This window comes from Ornithorhynchus anatinus, chromosome 5 (genome assembly GCF_004115215.2).
Source record: "Ornithorhynchus anatinus isolate Pmale09 chromosome 5, mOrnAna1.pri.v4, whole genome shotgun sequence".
NCBI classification, from domain to species: Eukaryota; Metazoa; Chordata; class Mammalia; order Monotremata; family Ornithorhynchidae; genus Ornithorhynchus; species Ornithorhynchus anatinus.
The window spans coordinates 3,213,787-3,239,591 of NC_041732.1; the positions used below are offsets into that span (position 1 = coordinate 3,213,787).

General features: G+C 59.1%; 1 protein-coding gene across 1 annotated transcript; it reads right to left on the bottom strand.

The window, feature by feature from the left end:
- Positions 1 to 4,125: 4,125 nt before the first annotated feature.
- Positions 4,126 to 25,805, bottom strand: LRFN1 (leucine rich repeat and fibronectin type III domain containing 1). The gene is made up of 5 exons (XM_029064774.2): positions 25,741 to 25,805; positions 15,500 to 15,546; positions 14,627 to 14,779; positions 9,432 to 10,833; positions 4,126 to 5,055 (listed from the first exon to the last, which is right to left on the bottom strand). Exons 4-5 carry the CDS (start codon positions 10,808 to 10,810, stop codon positions 4,146 to 4,148), a joined length of 2,289 nt encoding a protein of 762 aa, XP_028920607.1. The 5' UTR covers positions 10,811 to 10,833; positions 14,627 to 14,779; positions 15,500 to 15,546; positions 25,741 to 25,805; the 3' UTR covers positions 4,126 to 4,145.

Consider the following 25,805-nt stretch of genomic DNA (forward strand, 5'->3'; position numbering starts at 1 on the left):
TCTGTGCCTCGGTTACCTCATCTGTAAAAATGGGGATTAAAAAAAAATGTGAGCCCCAGGTGGGACAATCTGATTACCCTGTATCTACCCCAGCGCTTAAAACAGTGCTCTGCATATAGTAAGCGCTTAACAAATACCATTATTATTATTAGAATAAGGAAACAGGCATCAATATAAATCCTACCACCTCTCCCCACCGACCCCTCTCTCTTCGGGGTGTGGAGAGGGGACGGGGGGCGATGTGGCCCCCCGTCCCTCTACCTAGTTCGACCCCCCCGTGGAAACCCGGACAACCGGAGAGCAGGAGCGGTGGGGGACCGGGCGATCCCGGGGAGAATCGGCCACCGGGAAGGGGGACCGGCGGGGACACGTGGGCTCCGGAGGGGAGCCGAAGGTGCCGTCGGCGGCAGCCGATTGCTAGGACGGCTTGCAATTAATAATCAGGAGCTCATCACCGTAACGAGCCCGGATCGAGGCGGGAGGAGACCTGTTAGCGTTGGGAAAGAGGTTGCCTGCTTCAAGGAGGGCCAGCCGCTCGCCCCGCCCCAGCTCATCATAGCATAATAATGAGTTCGGTCCCATAATGAGTTAATTGCCACCATAATGAGCTCATTATAGCGCCTCATTAGCATAAAGCGAGCACGTTTACGAGCCGCAGGCTCTTTCTCGTCGTCGGCCAAAGGCAGAGAGGGAAACACAGAGACGCCTAGACTCGTCCTCTCTCTCCCTCCCGCTACACACACACCCCTCAGCAGAGAGGGGATACCGGGGTGCCCCAGCTGGGATGCAAACAGGAGCCCTTGGCCGAGTCCAGGGACGACGAAGAGGCCACAGTTGTCATGACAACACTCCCCTCCCCCCCATCTCCACCAAGCTGGCCAGGAAACGGAGTGCGAATTTAGGTAGGGGTCCCCACCTAAGCCCTCAACCCGGAGGCTCCAACACCTGAGACCCCACAGAGCCGTGGGAGCTCGCAGACATGTGGTCTTGGGTGCACACGTGGTTCCTGCATTTCGCGGACCCGGCGACTCAGAGGAATTCAGGTTGGGGGTCGGGACCGGGGGAGGAGAAAACCAGGAGCGGGGGTGGGGGTGGGGACGAGGTTGGGCCTCGGGACTCGCATCCAAGGTTATGAACCAGCCCCTTTCTCCCCACACGTCGCCTGGACTCATTTGCAGTTCAGCATGGGAGCCACTCTGACCCTCAGATCTTCTGCGGAGACAAAGGCCCTCCCTCATCCCCGAGGGCAGAACGGGGTGAGGAGGGGGTTCCAGTCTCCCCAACCAAGGTCTGGCCGAGGTCCAGGCTCCGGCCCCGGTCCCACAGCCTTGATCCTCGGCTGTCTCCTGCGGGGATGGGGGAGGGGGAACGAAGTTTTCGGGGGGGGGTCGAAGAGGGGAGAAGCTGAGCTGGAGAAGAGCAGGAGGAGCCGTGACCTTGGAGTGACCTCAGCCAGGGGAAGGGATTCCGGCTTTCTGCCCCAGCTCGTCTCCTCTGCCTCCCCTCCCGCTCCCTTCCCACCTCTCCCCTGGGACCCCCCGCTTCTTTCTCGCCCCCCGCCCCCTGCCCGACTCTGCTCCCTCGACTCTACCTGGTTCTGGCTTCTCTCTCCTCCTTCTCCAGGGCCCACCTCCCACCCTCCTCCATCTCCCCCTCCCCTTCCCGCCCCTCTCCCTCCGGCCTTTGGCTCCCCGTAGCCCCCTTCCCCGCCTCCCCCTCTCCCTCCATCTCTCCCATGTCTCTCCCACCGTCTCCTTGTCTCTCCCTTTCCCGGTTCTCCAGGCCTCCCCTCCCCCCACCTCTGCAGTGTCTGCGGCATCGGCCGCTCTCCGTGACGTTTCTATTTCGGTTCCTCTCGCTCTCTGTCCACCCTTCTCCCTCCCCCGCCCCCGGCCCCGGCCTCGGGGTACCTCTGGCCTCTTCGACTGTCCACTCCCTCCTCGGTCCGGCCCTCCTCCCTCCCCCCACACCTCCTCCCTCAGTCTCCCCACAATGGCCCCAGAGGATGTCAGGAGTCCGGGAGGCAACCCCCAGACCCCCCCACCGCCCCCACCCCACCCGCGACGTCTCCCCGCCTCTCCGTCTGTCCGTCTCTGGTTGTCCGTCTCTGCCCTTCCCCCTCTTGGCGGCCCTCACTCACCTGATGTGGAAGCTGCGGCCGCCGCCGGCCGGACCACTGACCTCCCGGGTTCCCGGAGGGGGCTGCGGCTTCCTCCTCCTGGCCCCTGGCCTGGTCCCCGGGAAGCGGGAGGACCCCATCCCTCGCCCCCTCTCCTCCCCCCCCCCCCCCCCCAGACCTCTCCCTCGACGTCCAGCACCCGGAGTTCTCCCGACCTGGGCCTCAGATTTCGAAATCGGGCTCCAGGGCTTCTCCCCGCGACCCGGGTCATCCTCATCTCCTCACCGGACTGCGACTTGCCCACCCGCGTCCTCACCGACCCCTCCCCGGCGCTGGTCCGCATGCCAACCGAAGAGCTCCCCGCACTTCTTGGCCACCCAGACGCAGGGGTCCTCGCCTGAGTGACCGCACTACTGGGGGAGGGGGTGCACGACCCCCAGTCCCCTCCCCTGCTCCTCTCACAGACCCTAGAAGGACGGCTTCCAGCTACTGGGGCAGGTGGGGGAGACGGTCAGGGATGGGGGGGGGGAAGACCTAAAGAGCACGGGCTTGGAAGTCAGAGGTTGTGGGTTCTAATCCAGCCTCCGCCACTTGTCGGCTCTGTGACCCTGGGCAAGTCACTTCACTTCTCTGTGCCTCAGGTACCTCATCTGTCAAATGGGCATTAAAAGTGTGAGCCCCACGTGGGACAACTCGATTACCCCGTATCTCCCCCAGCAGCTTAGAACAGGGCTTGGCACAAGGTAAGCGCTCGACAAATACCGTCATTATTATTATTATTTTCTACGCCCACCCCAGCCGAGGACGAGTCTTTCTGTCCCTCTCTGGGCTTCAGCTCATTCAGCAGGTTGTCCCCACGCCCCGCTCTGGGAGGAGACACTCCAGGCCGCTCCTCTTCCCTCTCCGTGCGGACGGTCCTTCCTAAAGTCTGATCTCCATCTCTCCTGCTGCCATGTCCTCTCTGTCCGCCCCCGCCCCACAGAGCTCACGCAGCCAGGCAGCCGTTGACACAGAAAAGGTTTTAATTTTGCTGGGGCTGGGGCAGCTCCCGGCTGGAGGGGGAAGGGGTTAGAACGGGGGTCGGGGCGTGGGGGGCGGCGCTGGGTCCAGGCTCCCGGTGGGAACCCTGGAGCCAGGCCTGCCCAGCCACGGGGACTCTGGAGATAAGAGGGTATCAAGGGAGGGGGGGCTGGGGACGCGGTAGGGATGAAGAGAGGGAGGTGGGGGGCACGGGGAGGGGGAGGGGGATTGGGGACAGTGGGGAGGGGGCCAATTCAGGGCTGGTGGAGGGGGTCAGGAGACAAGGGTGGGCGGGGGCGATGACTCTGGGGAAACACGTGACAACGAAAATGATCTAGTCCAGCCAGATACAATAAATAGACCCCCCCCCCCCCCCCCCCGGCTCCCGGGACTCCGCCCACACGGGGGCAAACCCCGCCCCTCCGCGACCCCGCGACCCCCACCCACCCCGGTCTCCAGTTCTGCATAAAGATTTCTTGGGATTTCGTGTCTTGAGTGCATATGTCCTGCCAGACGAACCCGCCCGCCCTCTAGCCCCCTCCCCCCTCGCCCCCCCGCCCCCCCTCCGGCCTTCCCCTCCCCCCTCCGACCCCCTCCCCAGCCCCTGACCCTCGGAGCACGAAGGGTCAGGCCCGGGAGGGGCGGGAGGGGCGGGAGGAGGGCCCGGTGGGGAGGGCCCGGTGGGGAGGACCGCGTGGCGCCCGCCCCGTCCACGTCTCCGCTGTGTAAGGCACCGCTGCAGCGAGGTCCGAGAGCGCGCGTGGGATGGGCGCGCGAGGGGTGGGGTGGGGGGCCCGGCAGAAGGGGACGTGACCGGTCCACGCGTGACCCCGCCCCCCACTCCGAGGGAAAGGCGGGGCCTCCTCCCTCCGCATCCCCCCCCCCCCCATCTTTTCCCGCCCCCTCTCGGGGACCCAAGCGACCGCCACTCCCCGGCTGCCCCCTCGGGACGCCCCCCGACCCTCATCCCCGCGGAGGGGGCGGGGGCCGGGGGTGGGGGAGGGTCTCAGACGGTGCTTTCCAACATCCACTCGGTGCTGGTGAAGGCGAGCCGACCGGGGCTCAGCCCCCCGCCCGCCGCGTCCAAATGCGAGGTGGAACGGTGGCGTTTTGTCCGGGCCCGTCGCGGGTAACTATGGCTCTGAAACAGCGTCCCGTAGTCCCCGTCGAAAGAGTAGCGGTGGTGGTGAGTCCGGCTGAGCTCCCGGGGAGGCAGCCGAGGCGGGGGGACCCCCAAAACCCCGGAGTGGCTCCTCCTGGGGGGCGGCGGCGGCGTCTGCGGCCCAGCCTCCCCTCCGGACGCCTCCTCGTTGACCCCCGACGGCAGAAGGCACAGCGACACCGTGGAGCCGCCCGAGCCCCGAGGGGGTCCCTCTTCCTGCGCCCCCCCGCCCTCCCCTCCTCCCTCCTCCTCCTCGGCGGAGAGCAGGGCCACCGTCTGCCCGTCCCCGGGGCTCGGCCTCGAAGGAGCGTCCAGCTCCCGCAGGGCCTCGTACTTGTCCTGGGCGGCGGGCGGCGGGGGCTTGGCCGAGGGCGGCGGCGGATGAGCGGCCGCGGACCCCCCGCCCCCGCCGTTGGTCTGGGAATACACGTCGCTGACCCGAGGTCCGGGCGCCTTGGGGCCGTCGGGGCCGCTGTAGACCTTGTAGCGGATCATGAGGATGACGATGAAGACGAGGACGGAGGCCACGATGAGGCCGCCGATGACGATGATCATGGTGCCGCCCAGGAACTGGGCGTGCAGGGGGTGGCAGGGCGCCGGCTCCCCGGCCGTGGTGAACTGGACGCAGCCCACCACGCGCGTGGCCGTGAGGGCCGTCATGCCGTCGTCGTACACGGCCAGCACGCACAGGTCGTAGTCCCGCCCGGCCGCCAGGTCGTTCACCAGAAAAGTCTTGCTGCTGGACGGGATCATCCTGGGAGGGGGTAAGTTGGAGGGGGACGGGGGGGGGGGACACAAGACCCGAAGTGAGCCACGACCCCCCCCCCCTCCGCCCCAGATCCGCCCCCCACCCTGATCATGATAATGATTAATGAGTATGGCTTTCGTTAAGTGCTTACTAGGGGCCGGGCACCGTACTATGCGCTGGGGTGGATATGAGCAAATCGGGTGGGACACGGTCCCTGTCCCACTTGGGGTCACTGAGGCCCGGAGGAGCAAAATGACTTGCCCGAGGTCACACAGCAGACAAGCGGCGGAGCCGGGATGAGAACTCATGACCTCTCGACTCCCAGGCCCGGGCTCTATCCGCTGGGCCCCGCTGCTTAATGATAATAATAATAATTGTGGTATTTGTTAAGCGCTTACTGTGTGCCAGGCAACTGTACTAAGGGCTAGGGTGGATACAAGCAACTCAGGTTGGACGTGGTCCCCGTCCCACTTGGGCCTCCCAATCTCAATCCCCATTTTACAGACGAGATAACTGAGGCCCAGAGAAGCAAAGTGACTTGCCCCAGGTCTCACGACAGACAAGTGGCAGAGCCGGGATGAGAACCCATGACCTTCTGACTCCCAGGCCTGGGCTCTAACCACCAGGCCACGCTGCTGCTCCCTAGTCCCCTGCCCTCCGGTTAAGAATAACAACTGTGCTATTTGCCAAGCGCTCACTGTGCGCCGGGCACCGGACCGAACGCTGGGGTGGATACGAGAAAACCGGGTTGGGCACAGTCCCTGTCCCGCATGGGGCTCACGGTCTTGATCCCCATTTTACAGACGAGGTCGCCGAGGCTCAGGGAAGTGAAGTGACTCGCCCAAGGCCACCCAGCAGACGAGGGGAAGAGCCGGGATGAGAACCCAGGGCCTTCGGACTGCCGGGCCGGTGCTCCATCCACTACGCCATGCTGCGTCGCTTTTCCCCTGGCCTGGGATGGGGAGACCGGGCCTGCTGTGTGACCTTGGACAAGTCACTTGTCCTCTCTGGGCCTCAGTTTCCTCATCTGTAAAATGGGGAGGACTGCGCCTATCTTTAGTAATCATCGTGTCTTAGCATGTCTTAAGCATCTACTATGTTCCAAGCATCATACTAAGCAGTGGGGTAGATCGATTAAACAGTGGTATTTATTGAGCTCTTACTGTGTGCACAGCACTGTACTGAACGCTTGGGAGAGTACAATACAACAGAGTTTGCAGACACGTTCCCTGCCCACAACGAGCTTACAGTCTAGAGATACAGTAGATAACAGTCTTTGCAGATCAGACACAGTCCCCGTCCCACATGGGGCTCACAGTGGAATTTGTTAAGCGCTTATTCTGTGTCAAGAACTGTACTGAGCACCGGAGTAGATACAAGATTATCGGTTCCCACGTGGCGCTCACAGTCTAAGTAGGAGGGAAAACGGGTATTGAATTCCCATTTTGTAGATGAGGGAATTGGGGCACGGGGCAGTGAAGTGACTTGCCCAGGGTCACACAGCAGGCAAGTGGCAGAGCTGGAACGAGAACCCAGGACCCCTGACTCCCAGCTCTGTGTTCTTCCCATTAGCCCACAGAGCTTTCCTCTCTCAGAGATGGTTAGGAGAAGGGCTGCCGGTCTAACAACCGAATCCCCGCCATATTCCAAGCATTTAGTACAGAGCTCTGGGCACGGCCTGCACTCGGCAGATACTATTCATTGACTGCTGAGCTGCCCTTGTTCCAAGGCTCAACCCCAATTAATTACTACTACTAATAATAGAACTTGTTAAGCACTTACTAGGTTCCAAGCATTGTTCTAAGCGCTGGGCTAGATGCAGGTTCATCAGGTTGGGCACAGCCCCTCGCCCACATAGGGCTCAGACTCTTAATCCCCATTTTTTACAGACGAGGTATCTGAGGCCCCGAGAAGTCGAGTGACTAGCCCAAGGTCACACAGCAGACATGTGGCAGAGCGAGATTAGAATCCAGGGCCAGATTCTGGCTCCCAGGCCCGAGGTCTATCCACTAAGCCACGCTGTGTTCACATACCTGATTTACTGTTCTCCTGTACTCTCCCAAGCGCTCTGTACACAGTAAGCGCTCAGTAAATACGACGGAATGAATGGACCAACACGCCTGTTTCTCTCAGGGGAGGGCGGGGAACAGAGTGGGGTCATCTGGTTATGGCGGAGCGGATAGAGCCCAGGTCTGGGAGTCAGGAGGTCATGGGTTCTAATCCCGGCTCCGCCACTTGTCTGCTGCATGATCTTGGGCCAGTCACTTCACTTCTCCGTGCCTCAGTGACCTCATCTGTAAAATGGGGATTGAAACCGTAAGCCCCACGTGGGCCATGGACTGTGCCCAGTTCGATTTGCTTGTATCCGCTCCAGCGTTTAGTACAGTGCCTGGCACAGAGTAAGTGCTTAACAAGTACCATTATTATTAAGCCGCCCGGAGCCGGCGGGCTGATGGGTACCAGATCACGCAAGGACAGCGAAAGCAAAGGAGGGAGGGCGTCCCCTTGTCCCCTTCCCCACCTTCCAGCGACCCCCCCCCACTTACACGACTTCCCACGGGCCGCAGGAAGGGGTTCAAGAGCAGCTGCCTTCCTCCCGGTGGGGGGAAGAGAGGGGGGTCTCCCGCCCAACCAATCGTATTTATTGAGCGCTTACTGGGTGCAGGGCACTGTATTAAGCGCTTGGGAGAGTACAGTATAACAGAAGTGGTAGACCCATTCCCTGCCCACAACAAGTCTGCGGCCCAAATCCCAAGACCACCAGGAAGTGAAGCCCCCCGGCAAACTGTCTTCCTTTCAAAACGCAAAGGTGGGGAGGGGGCGCTCTGATAGGAGGGAGGCCTGTGGGGGTGGGGGGCCTGGTCCGGTCTGGTCGAGACCCCCCACACACACACTCTAGTCACGAACCCGCTTAACCCTTGGCTTGCTTTGGGCAGGGACTGTCGCTCTTTATTGCTCTATTGTGCTTTCCCACGCGCTCAGTTCAGTGCTCTGCACACAGTAAGCGCTTAATTAATAACGAACGAATGAGTGAATGAATGAAGCAGACCGTCCTAGAGGAGGGGGTTGTCCTGGCTCTGTCTCAGAGTCCCCCTACCCCCCTCCCTGGAGGGGGAGGAACCCCCGCTCCCACCCGACCCTGCTGGTTTCCCCCCAGCATCAGTCTTCTTCTCCTCCCGGGAATTAAATTGGTTTTTATTTCTGAGAGGGCAGCAGTGACAAGCGGCCGGGGAGAGGCAGGTAATTAGATAAGGTTCTGCCTCGGAGCCCTCGGGGTTGAGGGGAGGGGGCGGTGGGAGGAGGAGAGGGGCAGGAGTTTAGGGGCCGGGAGGGGAAGGATGGGTTCTCTGGGCTCAAATCGCGAACCCAACCAGATCCCTCCAAATCGGGATAGAGGCGACCCGTCTCACCGTGAGTAGCGTTTATCGAGTCGTGACGGTGTGAGAGGGCATCTATGGTGCGGGGGGGGGGGGGGGAAGGGGAGAGAGCGTGGGGAGCGATCCTGGACGCCTTCTGGGAACAGAGCTCTGTACTAGTGCACAGAATCCTGGACTGGGGCCTACTGTGTGCAAGGGGCCTGTCCTGGACGCCTAATGGGTGCTGTACTGTGTTCCCGCCTCCCGGAGCACGTGGCTCTCTCCTTCTCCGGCCCCCGCTCTTCCCTCCTTCCTTCCCCCCATTTCAGAAAAAAACCCCGCAGTCCCTGGGAGGGTCCAGGGGTCGGGAGGGGGAGAGGAAGGGAGGGAAACAGGTTCTGGAGAGTGCTCAGCGCCCGGCTGCCCAAGAGAGGTTGGCAGCCCTCCCTCCCGCCCAGACTCTAAGCTCACGATGGTCAGAGAAGGTGTCTACCACTACAATAATAATTACGGCATTTGTTAAGCCCTTACTGTGTGCCGAGCGCTGTTCCAAGAGCTGGGGTAGATGCGGGGTAATCAGAATGCCCCAGGTGGGGCTCACATCTCTTCACCCCCATTTTGACAGATGAGGTCGCAGAGGTCCAGAGAAGTGAAGTGACTTGCCCAAGCGGGGGAGCCGGCATCAGAACCCACGACCTCTGCCTCCCCAGGCCGGGCTCTTGCCACGGAGCCAGGCTGCTTCTCCAGCCTGGCGGGCGCTCAGTCCAGTCCGTTCACCCAATCGAGTTCCCCGAGGGCGTACTATGGGCCAAGCACCGCGCTAGGCGGTGGGAAGAGCGGGGGAGCGCAGTCCAGAGGGGCCAGCTCCCGCGGTCAGTGCTGTGCACGCAGTGAGCGTTCGGGCAGTAGCGGCGAAGGGGCGTGGAGGCAGGGGAGGGGGGCCTCTCCGTCCCTCTCCCCTCCCGGCTCCGGCCCCCCCCCCCTCCCCCCCGAGTCCCCCGCGCCCCGCCGGGGGTCCCGACCCACCTGTAGACCAGCGAGTCGTCCAGCGAGCTGTTGTACTGCACCTGATACATGCGGATGCCGGGGATGTGGCGATCGGAGGGCCAGCGGATGACCACGGAGCTGGAGGTGAGGTCGGCGGCGACGAGGCGGCGCTCCAGGGGGCTGCGCGAATCGTTGGCGCCCGCCCGGCTGGACGTGGTGATGTCGCTGGAGCCGGGGTCGGCCGGCTCCCTGAGGCGGGCGGCGGGGTCGACGACGAGGGGCAGCGGGACGACGCCCACCTCCACGGGGGCCGTGGCCTCGCCCGCCGCGTTGGAGGCGATGCAGGTGAAGACCCCGCTGTCCTGCAGGGTGGTGATGAGCAGGTCCAGGGTGCCGTTGGCGTAGACGGCCGTGCGGGTGGTGTTGTGCAGCAGCTTGCCGTCCGGGGCGATCCAGTGGACGGTGGGCTCGGGGTCGCCCACCGCCCGGCACTTGAGGCTGACGGCCTGGCCCTCCGTGACCTGCGCCCGGCTGCTGGCCTGGCGGGTGATGAGGGGCGGCTCGCAGACGAACTCCTCCTCCGGGATGGACCAGAAGTACTTGTCCATCAGGTGCTCGGGCGAGGCGCAGGTCTCCAGGTCATCCTCGCGGGTCAGGCGGCGCAGCCAGAGCAGCTCGCAGTTGCAGTGCAGGGGGTTGCCCCCGAAGCTGACCGTCAGGGTGGACGGGGGTGCCCCGCGGGCGCTGGCCAACACCTGCGCCCGCAGGAAGAGGCTGTCGGGCGGCAGCTTCTGCAGCCGGTTGGAGGTCATGTCCAGCCGGACCAGCTTGTGCAGCAGGGAGAAGGTGCCGGCGGCGATGTGGTCGATGAGGTTGTGGTCCAGCGTCAGCGTGTTCAGGTTGGCCATCTGGCCCACGGCGGCCCAGGGCAGCCCCTCCAGGTTGTTGTAGGACAGGTCCAGGTCCTCCACGGTCAGCAGGAACTCGTCGAAGGCGGCCGGCTCCACGCGGCTGATCTGGTTGTTGCTGAGGATCAGGTGGCGCAGGTTGGGCAGGCCGCGGAGCTGCTCGCCGTCCAGGGCCAGCAGCCGGTTGCTGTCCAGGTGCAGGGCGCGCAGGGCGCGCAGGTCGGCGAAGGCCCCGGCCACGATCTGGCTGATGGTGTTGCGCGACAGGGTCAGGTGCACCAGGCTGGTCATGTTGGCGAAGTCCTTGCGGCGGACCGCGGTGATGAAGTTGTCCGTCAGGCGCAGCTCCACCGTGCGCCGGTCGATGGACGGCGGCACGAACAGGAGCCCCGTCTTGGCGCACAGCATGGTCAGCGTCGGAGAGATGTTCTGGCAGATGCAGCGGCCCGGGCAGTGCTGACCGTCCACCACCGTCCCCAGGAGCAGCAGAGGCAGGAACACCCTGGCCATGGTCCGTCCCTCGCGCCGGGCCCGGGGCCGGGCGGAGGGGAGAGCCGGGGTCAGCCCGGCTGGACCGACCTCGGCCTCCCCGCTCCCGGGGGGGGGGGGACGGGGCTCGACCCCCCCGACCCCGGGAGCTTTTCGTTGGTTCCTTTTTAGCGGCGCTTTCTCATCATCGTCCGAATGAACGATGATGACGATGATGGTATTTCCGGAGCGCTCGACTACGTGCCGGGCGCTGTACTAGGCGCTGGGGCGGATGCGGGGTAATCAAGCCCACGGTCTTAACCCCCGTCTTACAGAGGAGGTCACTGGGGCCCAGAGAGGCGAAGTGGCTCGCCCACGGTCACGCAGCCGACAAAGTGGCGGAGCCGGGATCAGGACCCACGTCCTCTGAACGAATGTCGTACTCTCCCAAATGCGAAGTACAGCGCTCTGCACAGGGTATTGTCGGGATCGGATAGAGTCCCCGTCCCACGTGGGGCTCACGGTCTCAACCCCCGTTTTACGGGTGAGGTCACCGAGGTCCAGAGACGTGAAGCGACTTGTCCGAGGTCACACGGCAGGCAAGCGGCGGAGTCGGGATTAGAACCCGGATTCCAATCCTGGCTCCGCCACTCGTCTGCCCTGTGGCCTTGGCGAAGTCAATTCGCTTCTCTGGGCCTCAGTCACCTCATCTGTGAAGTGGAGGTGAAGACTGTGAGCCCCAAGTGGGACGACCGGATTACCTTGTATCCACCGTAGTGCTTAGAACGGTGCTCGGCACAGAGTAAGAGCTTAAGAAATACCATAATTCTTCTTCTTCTTATCATTATTATTAAGGGGAGCGGGGGAGAGCGGGATCCTGGAGTGGGGGTGGGGGGTGGGGATCTCCCCTACCCACTTCCCTCCCCCCCCCACCCCCCCAGCCGCCCCTCTCTGGCGGGGCGTCAATCAGCCGAAAACCCGAGCAGCCACTTCCCGGCGGGAATTCCCCGGCGGTTCGGCTCCCAGCCCACAGCCGTCAGCGTCGATCACAACACCGGGAAGGGCGGGAAGAGGAGGGAGGGGAAAGGAGGGGAGGGGAGGGGAAAGAAGGGGAGGAGGCGGGCCCCGCCCTCCGGGGAAACGAGGTGACAAGGGAAGGACCCAGTTGTCCGGGCCTCCCTCTTCCCGGCCCCCAGTCCCGTCCGGCAGTCCCAGCCTGGTTCCACCCGCCCCCAGGACGCACACCCGGAGACGTTGGAGAGAGACAGGGGCAGGGACGAGACGGACAGAGAGGCAGAGACAGGAGACGGAGAAGAAGAGCCCGTCCCCTCGCCGGGAGAAGCGGCGGCCTACTCTGTCAAACGACCCATTGAGATAAAGGCTGCGGCTGTCGCTGCAGTCTGGGCTGAGCCAGCAAAGCCGGTGAGCCCCCCGACCCCTGCCCGAGACCCCTACCTGGGACCCCATTCCCCATCTCCCCCCCCGATCCTTCCCAATCCCCCTCATTCCCCATTCCAGCTGGGCTCTGCCCTTCCTTTCCTGTTCTCTGGCTTTCTCCTTCCTGTCCTCCTTCCCAATCCCTCCTCTCCCTTTTTCTCCCCCCTCTGCCTCTCCCTCTCTCTCCTCGTCTTCCTCCTCCTCCCTTCGTTAATAATAATAATAACAACTGTATTTGCTAGGCGCTTACTGCGTGCCAAGCACTGTTCATTCACTCAATCGTATTTACTGAGCGCTTACTCTGTGCAGAGCACTATATTAAGCGCTTGGAAAGTACAATTCGGCAACAAGTAGAGACAATCCCTAAGCATGGGGGTAGATACAAGGTAAATCAGGTTGTCCCACGTGGGGCTCACAGTCTTAATCTCCATTTGACAGAGGAGGGAACTGAGGCACAGAGAAGTGAAGTGATTTGTCCAAAGTCACGCAGCAGAGAAGAGGTGGAGTCCGGATTAGAACCCACGTCCTCTGACTCCCAAGCCCGGGCTCTTGCCATCAGGCCATGCTGCTGCTTTCTTCTGCCTTTTCCTCTTTCTCCCTCTCCCCCTCCTCCTCCTTCTCCCTCCTCTTCCTCCACCCTTCCTCTTTCCTCTCTCACCTCTGACCCCTTCCCTTCCTGCTCACACCCTACTCCCACCCTCCCAGGACACCCGCTCTTTGGGGGAATGAACTGGACTCGGGGCTGGAAGCTAGACTGGCTTGTCTGCCGCGGTTTGGGGGAGGGGAAGGAAGGGCAAGGGACAGGAAGGGAGAGGTAGAATCCGGTGGAAGTGGCCTTGGGAAAACATTTTATGCAACAGAAGCATCTTAACATAGGTGGGTGAGAGACTAGGTGGGTGGGAGACTCTTGATTGTGGTGGAGAAGAAGAATAAGCAGACCAACACTTTTCAGTTTGAGTGGCGGAGGAACTCAAAGTTTTTTCCTACTAGTCGTCTCATCCTCCCCACTCCTGTCTCTGTCTCACTTCCCCTCACGAGGAAGCCAGAGGAGGAGTGTGGAGGGAGGCTGGGGCTCAGAAGACTTGGGGTGGGGTCCCTGGGAGGAAGCTGGGGAGCAGTACAGGGTCCAAGCCACCCCAGGCTCTGCAGAGGGGGAAGAAAATAAGTGGTGTTAGCATCTCGGTCCTGCACCCTCCTCTCTGGCATATGTGCAATGCGACCGATTCCTCAGAGGGGCTTCCGGTGGTTCCCTGATTAGCTCAAACTGCAACTGGAGGGATAGAGGATAGACTTCAGGGAGTCGTCTTGGGAGTAGAGCGGGACAGGAAGCCAAAGTAGAGCACGGAAGGTTAATCGTGGGGGGATGGGGGAGAGAGAGGTTACTTTGAGGAGACCCTGACATGTGGAGCTGGAGGAGGGAGAGAGGGGAAGGACCAGGATGGCCCTAGTGGCGTTTCTGGTCCTGAGACCTGACAAAGCATCAGAGGTGGCCGGGTTCTGGCTCTGGGATGCTAATTTATGAAAATATCTCTGATTGGATATTTTTAGTTTTTCCCCCCTGGGTAGGAGCTCAGTCTAGAGGGGAGGGCTTGTGGAAGCAGCACGGTGTAGTGGATAGAGCACGGGACTGGGAGTCAGAAGGTCATTGGTTCTAATCCTGCAGAACCAGGAAGCAGCGTGGCTCAGTGGAAAGAGCATGGGCTTTGGAGTCAGAGGTCATGGGTTTGAATCCCGGCTCGGCCACTTGTCAGCTGTGTGACTTTGGGCAAGTCACTTAACTTCTCGGTGCCTCAGTGACCTCATCTGTAAAATGGGGATTAAGACCGTGAGCCCCACGTGGGACAACCTGATTCCCCTGTGTCTACCCCAGCGCTTAGAACAGTGCTCGGCACATAGTAAGCGCTTAACAGATACCAACATTATTATTATTATTAATCCTGGCTCCGCCACTTTGCTGTGGGACCTTAGGCAAGTCACTTCACTTTTCTGGGCCTCAATTTCCTCATCCGTAAAATGGGGACTGAGGTTGTGAGCCCCACGTGGCACAGGGATTGCGTCCAAACCAATTTGTTTGTATCCACACCAGAGTTTAGTACAGTGCCTGGCACATAGTATACCCTTAAACACCATAATTACTATGGTGTGAGGGTGGGTGGGGGGCTCTCTCTGGTCTGAACTGCCCACCCTGTTCCCATCCCACCCGGTTGGCCCGGTGTCAGGTCATCTCTCTCTTTGCCTCTGTACCCCAGGGCACCCCACCAGGATTAACCCTTCTTTGAAAGATCACCAGGCAAGGAACCACCCCAGCCTCCTCAGTTGCCCCTCAGTTCCCAGAGTCTCATCTTGGGAGTCAAGAAGTCCTACCTGAATTCTAACCCCCATCCCTCTGACTGCAATTCAAGGTGGGGGGATGACCTTACCTCGGCTCCTGCACGCCTCCTATTCCTCTCTTCCTCCCCACTCTCTGCCCAGCCACTTCACCTCCCAGGGAGGTCAAGGGTGGGGGAGACAGCTGGGGAAACTGAGGCCCGGCAGACCCGTGGGGCCCCTCCGCCCGGTGGGCCTCCCTGGGCTCTGCGGAGGGGAGGAAATAAATGACATCAGCACGCCTGCCCACGTGAACACACACACACATGGGAACCCCACAGCATGACCGCATATGTACACATATGCCACCTGCCCAGAAGCCTGCACATGCGAACACACGCTCGGGCAAACGCACGCGTGTGCTGGTTCACCCACAAACGGACACACACAGACGCACCCGCTGTGACCCTCCACCCGCTCCTGCTGTCCCCTCTTCTGGGTCCCGCGACTTCGCGGGACCCCTCTAGACTGTAAACTCGATTTGGGCAGGGAATGTGTCTGTTATATTGTTCTACTGTTCTCTCCCAAGCGCTTAGTACAGTGCTCTGCACACAGTAAGCCTCGATAAAGGCGATTGACGGACCGACTCCAGGCCGCAGGGCACGGACTGGGGACGCCCCCGCCCGCTGCCACACCAAACTGGCCGCGTCCATCTGTGAGTGGACACCGTCAGGGCTCATCGTGGCCCCTCGGATGCCCCCCACCTTCTTCCTCCATCGTGCAATCTCCAGTGGTGAGTATGAAATGCCCACCTAGAGCAGAGTGTCTTGCGTGGAGCTTGGGAGCCTGCCACACAGCAAGGCATCCTGTTCCTCGCCCTCCAAGAGCCTACCATGGCACCCTTTCCCCCCGTCCGGGCCCAGCCACCCCCTCCACCCTGAGGACCCCCTCCCTCCCTTCTGCCCAAGTCCCGGTCCCGGGGCTCACCGCTCCTCAGGAAGTCATTCTGGCTGCCGGGCCACCGCCGCTTCCTCCTGGAAAGCAGAGACGCGCCGATCAGAAAGCTGCTCCAGGAGGTCCGTCTTGGACAGGAGGCACCCCAGCCTCAATCAATCAATGGCATTCCTTGCGCGCTTACTGTGTGCGGAGCACTGGAGTAACCCTCCCTGCCTCCTGGGCCCTCGCCACCCGCTTCTCCCACCTACCCATTCAGGAAGTGCAGAGATGCGGCCCAGTGATAAGAACCCAGGCCCGGAAGCCAGAGGACCTGGTTTCTCCTCCCGTCTCCACTGTCAGTCAGTCAGTCGTATTTATTGAGCACTCACTGTGTGCAGAACACTGTACAAAGGGCTGGGCAGAGTACAGTACAACTCTTTCCTGCTGTTGACCTCACTTCTCTCACCTCAGTGCCCTCATCTATGAAACGAGGAGTTGATCCCTGTTCTCCCTCCTCCTTACACTGTGAGCCTCCCGTGGGACAAGCATTGCATCTAATCTGATTATCTCGGATGGACCTCAGTGCTTAGTACAGTGCTTGGTACCGAATAAGCGTTTAACAAATCAATCAACCAATGCTATTTATTGAGCACCGATCGTGTGCAGAGCACTGTACTGAGTGCTTGGGAGAGAATGATAGAGCAGTGTTGGTAGACTAAAAGAGCGGTGTTGGTAGACGCGTTCCCTGCCTGTAACGAGGTGGCCTAGTGGAAAGAATACAGGTAAACGGGTCCAGGAGTCAGAAGACTTGGGTTCTAATCCCGGCTCCACCGTTTGTCTTTGTGTGACCTTGGCCAAGTCACCTAACTTCTCTGTGCCTTAATTACCTCACCTGTAAAGTGGGAATTAAGACTGTGAGCCCCCTGTTCGACCTAGACTGTGTCCGAGCTAATTAGCTTGTATCCACCCCAGCGCTTAATACAGTGTCTGGTACATGATAAGTGCTTAAAAAATGCCATAAAATAAAATGAAATAAATAGTGAGAGTTCACTGTGATTATTAGCACGGCTTAGTGGAAAGATCACCGGCTTGGGAGTCAGCGGTAGTGAGTTCTAATCCCAGCTCTGCCACTTATCTGCTGAGTGACTTTGGGCACTTCTCTGTGCCTCAGTTACCTCATCTGTCAAATGGGGATGAAAACTGTGAGTCTCACATGGGACAACCTGATTATCTTGTATCTACTCCAGTGCTTAGAACTGTGCTTGACACAGAGTAAGCGCTTAACAAATGCCATAATTATTATTATTATTAAGGAGTTCCAAAATGTGGGGGGAGGGAGTTCCCCAAGGGCTGCCAGGGAAAGGAGCAATGAACCTGTTCAACCTGGACACTGTGAGGTGGGAGAGAAGCACCTGGGGGCAGGGTGAGAAGTGGGGTCCCCTGGGGGATGAGTGGAGAAGGGAGGCAGCTACTGGGGGAAGGGAGGAGGTTGGAAGGGCCTCAATCTCTGAAACTCCTGCACCCCAGAAGATTTTGGGGAAAACAAGGTAAGGAGGGGGCAGGGACAGAACCCAGAGGTCCAGGGTCCAGTCCTCCCCGGAGGTCACGTCTGGTCAGGGTGGGGTGGAGACTCGAGGGGCCTCCCTCAGTTGCTCAGGCCTGCTCCTATTCCTCCTAGGCCCAACCCATCGAGCTCTTTCCAAGGCCCTGGGATCTCCTCCCGGCCTTGTAGGTGGGAGAGATCCTTCAGGCCAGTCCACTCGAGCACACTGGCCCTGAGTCCATAGAACCCTAATACAAAGCCCCCGCCCCCAGCACAAAAGCCCTTGAGCCCACATACCCCGAATACACAGGCCGCCCCGAGTACACAGGCCCCTGAATACACAGGCCTCTGAATTGCTCAGCTCCTCGGCACACAGGCCCCTGAGTACGCAGACCTCGGAGTCCACAGGTCCCTGAACAATAATAAAAATAATCAAAATGGTATTTCTTAAGAACTTACTACGTGCCAGGACCTGTACTAAATGCTAGGGTGCATACAAGCAAATCAAGCTAGACAAAGTCCCTGTCCCATGGGGGGCTCATAGTCTCAAACCCCATTTTACAGATGAGGTAACTGAGGTGCAGAGATGTGAAGTGACTTGCCCAAGGTCCCACAGCAGACAAAGTGGTGGAGTCGGGATAAGAACCCCCGACCTTCTGACTCCCAGGCTTGTGATCTATCCATTACACCATGCTGCTTCAGAGGTCCCCCAAATACACAGGATCCTGAATCTATAGACCCTGAATACACAGGCCACTGAACAAACACGCAGGATTGTCTCTATCTGTTGCCCAATTGTAAATTCCAAGCACTTAGTACAGTGCTCTGCACATAGTAAGCGCTCAATCAATACTATTGAATGAATGAAACAGGCTTCTGAATACACACGCCCCTGAATTCACAAACCCCCTGTAGACTCCGGGGTCTGTGTGCTTGGAGACCTGTGAACTCAGGGGCCTGTGTGCTTCGGGGCATGTATAATTGGGGCTCTATGTGCTGGGGGCCAGTGGACTTGGGCACCTCGGTATTCCGGGGCTGTGTGCTTGGGGGCCTGGGTATTCTGTAGCCTGTGTATTTGGGGACCGGTATATTCAGAGGGCCTGTGGAATTGGGCGCCTGGAAATTCTGGGGTCAGTGAGTTTGGGGGCCTGTGTATTTAGGGGTCTGTGGACTTTGGGGCCTGTGGATTTGGGGGACCTGTGGATTCAGGGGACTGTGGATTTGGGGAACCTGTGGATTTAGGGGCCTGTAATTCAGGGGCCTGTGTGCTGGGGCTGCCTGTGTATTGGGGGTTTGTGGATTCATGGGCCTTTGTGCTCAGTGGCCTGTGTATTCGAGCTTTGTCGATTCAGGGCCTGTGTGCTCTATGGCCTGTGTGTTTGGGGCCTATGTATTTGGGGGCCTGTGTGATTGGTGGCCTGTGTATTCGGGGGTCTCTGTGCTCAGAGGACCTGTGTATTCGGGATCTGTGGACTCAGGGGCCTCTGTGCTCGGGGGCCTGGGTGATCAGGGGCCTGAATGCCGAGGGGCCTGGGTATTTGGAATCTGTGGACTCGGGGGCCTGTGAAGTGAGGAACATGTGGACTTGGGGGGTGAAGGGGGCGGCTGTGGATTCAGGGACCAGACAACTTTCAACCTTCCGCCTCCACTCTCACCAGAAAACAAATGAACTAGAGACCATGGGCTAGGACACAGGCCGGGGGTGGGGACGGGAAAGCAACAGGAAGCTCACTCACCCACCAACACCCTTGAAACACACATCTACATGAGACACACATGCTGTGCCAGTACCCACTTGTACATACTCTGTTCCAAACATACTTAAACACTCCCACAATGTCTTTTGCTTAACAACTCCCAGCATACATGGACTCATGAACACAGGCAAGTCCTCGAAAACACTCCGACATAGAGAGGCACCCCTTGGCACGCCCCCACAAAGTCCAACTTTCAATGTGGCACACCAAGGGACCCGCGATTTACGTGTGCTCTTGTGAGCTGGGAGGAGAATAGCAGCTGAGGCAGCCTGGCCCCACCCAAGACCGGCCCAGGCCCCCGCCATCTCCCACCGCAGGCTGACAGGAATCTGGATCCAAAGGGGAAGGGAAGGAACTGGGGGTTAAGACATCTAGAATCCTGGTCTCAGGTCTGGCTGGTGGGGACTAGATAGGGAAAGTTTTTCTCAAAGGGAAACTATGGTAATAATAATTATAACAATAATAATTATGATGGTATTTGTTTGGCGCTTACTATGTGTCAGCACTGTTCTAAGCACTGGGGTAAACGCAAGCAGATCAGGTTGGACACAGTCCCGGTCCTCCATGAGGCTCACAGTCTTCATCCCCATTTTATAGATGAGGTAGCTGAGGCACAGAGAAGTGAAGTGACCCACCCAAGGTCACACAGCAGACAAGAGGCAGAACCGGGGATTAGAACCCAGATCCTTCTAACTCCCAGGATGTGCTCCATCCACTAACCCTGATGGGTTGTCCTCCAGGAGGCCTTCCCACACTGAACCCTCCCGTCCCCATCGCCCCGACTCCCTCCTTCCGCTCTACCCCCCTCCCCTCCCCACAGCTATTGTGTATATATATATATATATATTATTCTGTTTATTTTATTAATGATGTGTATATATCTATAATTCTATTTATTTATATTGATGTTTTTGATGCCTGTCTCCTTGTTTTGTTGTCTGTCTCTCCCCTTCTAGACTGTGAGCCCGTTGTTGGGTAGGGATTGTTTCTGGTGCCTAACTGTACTTTCCAAGAGCTTAGTACAGTGTTTTGCACACAGTAAGTACTCAATAAATAGGATTGAATGAATGAAGTGCGACTGAAGAGAGATAATAATAATAATGATGAGGATAACAATGTTTTGTAAGCACTTACCATGTTCCAACACTGTACAAAGCCCTGGGGTAGATACAGGATAGACAGATCAGACACATGGGACTCCCAGGCTAAGCGGGAGGGAGAACAGGTATTTTATCCCCATTTTACAGATGAGGAAACTGAGGCCCAGAATTCTCCCTGCTACTTGGATTCTGAGCCCTTATGAGGGACCTGATTATTTTATATCTATCCCAGCGCTTAGTATAGTGTTTGACACAGCAGTTAACAAATATTGTTATTATTATTATTATAAGACTGTGAGCCCTATGTGGAACAGGGACTGTGTCCAAACTGATTATCCTGTATCAACCCCAGTGCTTAAAACAGTACTTTACATATAGTAAGTGCTTAACAAATGCTTTTAATATTATTATTGTTAATCAAGTGAAGTGACTTGCCCAAAGTAAATTGTGGATTTAGAACCTGGATCCTCTGACACTCAGGTCTGGGACGCTTCCACTAGGCCATGCAGCTTCTCTGGGAGAGAGACAAGGGTAAAGTGGCCAAGAGACCCCCAGGATCTGAGAGGTGCTGGAGGGGTGCCCCCCATCCCCACTAATCACAAGGCGAGAGCTCCCATCCTCCACCGGGGAGAAAAACTACATGTATGCATGTGGGAATGGATGGTGTAGTGGATAGAGCGCGGGCCTGGTAGTCAGAAGGTCATGGGTTCTAATCTTAGAATTCTAATTCTAAAGCACTTTAAAAATACCATGATAATGATTTATTCTTATTATTACATGTGTGAGTGCCATGTTTATGGGTGTGATGAACCCATGAATGGGTATAAAGGTGTGCCTGTTTGGGAGCATGTGTGTGAATGGATGTGCGTGATTGAAAGCAGTAGGCTGGAATGCAGGAATAGGGGTGCCCAAGAGTGAGTGGGCACAGGGGCATGTGGGTCTAGGTGTGCGGTCTAACCCACTGACACTTGGAGGCACTTACACTTCCCACACGCCCACACACGCATGCATGCTCACACATGTTCTCCTATTAGGGGTCTTCCTCCGTCACCCACCCTGCCCAGCTCTAGGAAGGTGGGTCAGAGACTGTGGGCATGTGGTTTGGGGGGGCATGATGTAGCTGGAGGGGTCGGGGCTAGGCCAGGCGGGGAGGAGTGGGACTGGGCGTGTGGAGGGACAGGGTGGGGATAGAGGAAGAAAAAATAATAATAATAATATTGTATTTGTTAAGTGCTTATTATGTGCTAGGCATTGTATGAGGTGCTGGGGCGGATACAAGCAAATAGGATTAGACATAGGCCCTGTCCCTCATGGGGCTCCCAGTCTTAATCCCATTTTACAGATGAGGAAACTGAGGCCCAGCGAAGTGAAGTGACTTGCCTAGGTCACACAGCAGACAAGTGGCAGAGCTGGGATTAGAACCCAGTTCCTTCTGACTTCCAGGCCCCTTCTCGAAAGAGGTGGGGCGCGAGGTAGGCCGGGGAGGGGAGGGTGGAGGGTAAGAGAAGGGGCTGAGGGCAGGGAGGTACCAGCTGCATCTCTCCTCGCCCGTCAGGCCCAAAGGGACCCAGCCTGGGGTCAAGGGCCAACTTGAACAAGACAGAGGCAGAAACCCACTCACCCACCCACCTACCCCAGCCCACCCTGGACCAGGAACCCCCTCCCCCCTTAACCAGGCCTGCCCCTGAACCCTCTTGCCCGAGGGAGGTCAGGGGGAAGCCGGAGGACCCCAGCCACCCCGTCCACCCGGACCCCCGGACGGGAGCGGCCTCCCCTCGGAGCCGGGGGCAGGAGCGATGGGACCCGTTGGACTGCATTGCAGGAGCCTTTAAAAAGGAAACCCGAGCCCTCCACGGGGGCCGCCCCCCGGCCCGGCCCGGCTCTGCTTCCAGGGCCGGGAGGCTGGGAGAGGGGACTCCACTCTGCGGGACTGAGGACCTGGATCTGAGGAGAAGCAGGCCATTCGAGTGGACCCCAAGCTCCCTTCCACTCTGGAGGGATCCCGCCACCTTGTTCACCCAGAGGCCCTCACTAGGACTCCGTGATAGGGGGTATCTGAGGCCCAGGCCTGTCACAGAGTAGAACTAGAATCCAGGGATGTAGACCTTATAGCCAGAACCCAGCACCCTAACCCCAGAAGACAGCACCCTAACCCAGATCCCAGCACCCTAATCCAGATCACAGCACCCTGACCCAGATCACAGCACCCTAACCCAAATCCCAGCACCCTAACTCCAAAACTCAGCACCCTAAACCAGATCACAGGACCCTAACCTCAGAACCCAGGACCCTAACGCAGAAGGCGGCACTCTAATTCCAGATCCCAGCCCCCTAACCTCACAACCCAGGACCCTAACCCCAGAAGACAGCGCTCTAATTCCAGATTCCAGCACCCTTAACCCACTCAGCATTCTAACCCAGAACCCCGCACCTTAACCCAGATCCCAGCACCCTAACCCCAGAACCCAGCATCCTAATCCAGAACCTAGCACCTTAACCCCAGAACCCTAATCCTAACCCAGAATCCAGGCATCCCCACCCCCCACCAAACTTTGACAAGATTAGAGACATGCGAAAAACTCAAAGGCTAAAGGTTAAAGCCTCCATCAGGAGGCTGGATCTGAACCTCTTCCGAGAGACTTTCCCTCATTAATCAGTCGATGGTATTTATTGATTGATTTACCTCTCATCTCCCCACCCTCTTTCCTCTCTTCTGCCACTTCAGCACTTCCGCATCACCTAAGCACTTGGATATCCACTCCTCTCGCAGTAGGTACCAGTTCTGTCTGCTGTGTGGCCTTGGGCAAGTCACTTGACTTCTCTGGCCCTCACTTACCTCAGCGGTAAAATGGGGATTGAGACTGTGAGCCCCGTGTGGGACACGGATCGTGTCCACCCCAGTGCATGGAACAGTGCCTGGCACATAGTAAGCCCTTAACAAATGCCACGATTATTACAGATCTGAAGCTTCCCTCCTACTTGTAACTTATTTTAATGTCTCCCCCGTTAGATTATAAAGTTCTGGAGGGTAGGCAGCATGTCTACTCACGCTATTGTGCTCTCCCAAGCACTTACTATCGTGTGCTGAACCCAAGTGCTCATTAAGTGCTATTAATTGATTGAGGAGGGTGAAGAGGACAGAGCAAGGAGGGTCAGAATTAGGACAGCTTCGGTCTCAGGGAGGGTCTGATGGGGAATCTCAGGGTGATTCTCAGCCTACCAGAGTGGAGCGTGAGAAGGAACCGGGAAGACTGCCGGAGAAGGGATGGGGATTGGGCCTCCAGAAAGGATTGTCCAATGGCAGGAGGACAGGAGAATCGGGATCAGGGAGGGGTGGAGCTGTCGGGTGGGGCGACTGGGCCATCTCCAGCCCAAGAGATCTCTTTCTGGAAGAGAGATCCCCATCCGAATGGGTGGAGGAGAGGTGCGGGGGCCTGGCTGGGATGACCCCGGGAGGGCCTGACCGGTTTCGGAGGAGGATGGGATTCCAGGACTCGTGGCTCCAGAGGTGATTAGGAGGAGGCCACTTCCGCCTCGAAAGTATTTCAAAATCTCAGCCCGAATGGAAGCGGGTGGGAAGAGAAGCCCCTGCTGCGGCCTCGGGCCTCTTCTGGGGCTCGGCCTTCACCGGTAAAATATGCAGACCCATCTCCCCACCTCTGCCTTCTCCTCTGTTCAGTCTCACTTCCAGGCCGTAAAGGGGGAAGGGGGGTTCCCAAATTCAGACGTCCCACCCAAAATGAGGGAACCCCTGCTTCTCCGCCCCCAGAGCCCCCGACCCCAGGGTGCAGGGGAATGACCAGCTGGGCTCTATTACCTTCCCTCCAGGCCCCAGAGGAGCAGAGAAGGGCAGACAGGAAGTACCAAGGACAGGGCCTCGCCGGCCTCAGGTCCCTCTCCCTCCTTGGGTCCCCACTGGTGGCGACCTGGCCCTGAGGGGGTCATCTCCTCCATAGCCAACTGGGCCTAGCCCGAGAAGCAAGGAGAGGGTGCTGCCCTCTTTCGCGGCCTGGATCCGGACCCTGGGGACTCTCTGCCCTCCATCCCAGATCACTCGGGGTCCGAATAGGGGCGGTCCGCCCTCTCCCCAGTCGGCAGGGCCTCCCCCACTCCCCTTCCCCTCCAACCTGGGGTCTCGAGTGACAGGAAAGGAGAGAGACGGAGCCACAGGGAGAGACAGAGACAGAGACAGAGACAGACAGATGTTGAGGAGAACAGAAAGCGGGAGCAGATGGGAGAGGAGCTGGGTGAGGGGAGTGGAGTGTGGAGGCCCGACTGGGGGACCTGGAGTAGGAAAGGGGGGTCGAGGGACCCCTCATTTGGCTGCTTTCTCGGAGAAAGGTGGGGACAAGAAGACCGAGTCTGCCCGGCTCCTTTCCCCGTAGGCCAGACCCCCTCCTCTCAGCTCCTTTCTCTCAACTCCAAAACCCCCCAGGGTGGGGCGAGGGGCAGGGGGAAAGTCGAAAAATCAGAGATCAACCCTCCCGGGGTGCGGGGAGGTAAATATCTGGGAGATATAGAGCAGACTGGGGGAGGGGAGTTTGGGGGGGTTGGAATACTGATGAGGGGAGGGCCAATCCTTACACCCCTCACGGGGCAGGGTAAAGGGACATTTGGCATGGGGGGGGGGGACCAGGTGGCGGGAGGGTGTTGGCAGGGATCTTCCAGATTCCGGAGCAGGGATGGGGGGCGGGAAGAGCACAGGTAAAAGAGGGGGGACGAGAGAGGGGGTTAGGGTTCAGGGTTGCAGATCTCTCTCTCTCTCTCTGGCCCCTTTTCCAGCTTCCTGAGATGCCAGCCTTCCCCGCCACCACCCAGGCCTCCGGAATCTCATCACGAAGCAGGGAAGGTGGGGAGGGAGTTCTCACACTAGCAGCCCACCTCTCTCCCCACGGCCCCCTCCAGCTCCAGGCAGGCCCCTGCCCCGGGCCCAGCGGATCGGATCCCCGGAGATCCACGCGGATCTGGGGCCCGCAACCGGGACTAGAAGGGAGAGGGGCGAGGCAAGGCCCTTCCCCACCCCTGCCCCTCGAAAAGGGCATGGGGCAGGGACGCTTGGCCCCGGGAGTGGGGGAGAAAGGCTCCCCACCCACCCAGCCTCTCCTCCCGTGGTCGTTCCGGGTCTGTCCAAATGGCCGCCCTCCTCCTCCTCCTCTTCTTCCTCTTCTTCCTCCTCCAGCCCCTGAATCCCCCTCCGACCCATCCCCCCCGCCCAAGCCTCCCTGGCCACCAGCACCCCCGGGCCAGAGCCGACCTGCCGCGACACGGACACGTCCACACACGGACACACACAGACACACACAGACACACACACCCCATCATGGCACTCAGACCCACACTCAAAAAGCATACAAATCCACCCTCCTTCCACCCCATCACACATCCCCTGCACAAACCCACCAACACACACAGACACAGACAACCACCCCCCCAGAAAAAAAGGCATCCACACTCTAGCAACACGCACACACCCAGAGACACATAAACATCCCCCGCACGCTCAGACACACACACACACACAAGCACTGGAGACACACGGACACACCAACACACCAACACAGATCTATCCAGGGAAGCATAGAAACGGGCTCAGGAGCTCACACACCCAGAGACCCAAACGGACACCCCCCCGCCCCCCAATCCAGGCAGAGCAGCCCCTTCCCACAGGCGGAACCACAACGTTGGACCCACACAGACATCCACACACACACACATATCCACCTACCCAGTCCCCCATCGTCGACTGCAGCCCCCCACCCGCAAATACATACGGAGATGCCCTCCCCCTAGGCTCCTCTCTCTCACACACACACAAAACCGGCCACACGACCCCAACCCTCTGCGAGCCCACCCCCCAGCCCCCCCAAAGCTGCCCTGGGCCGTGGATCTCACCTCGGGAGCGGGGATGGGGGGGAGGGTCTCAGCCCCGGGTGGGTGCCATCTTCCTCCCGAGCATC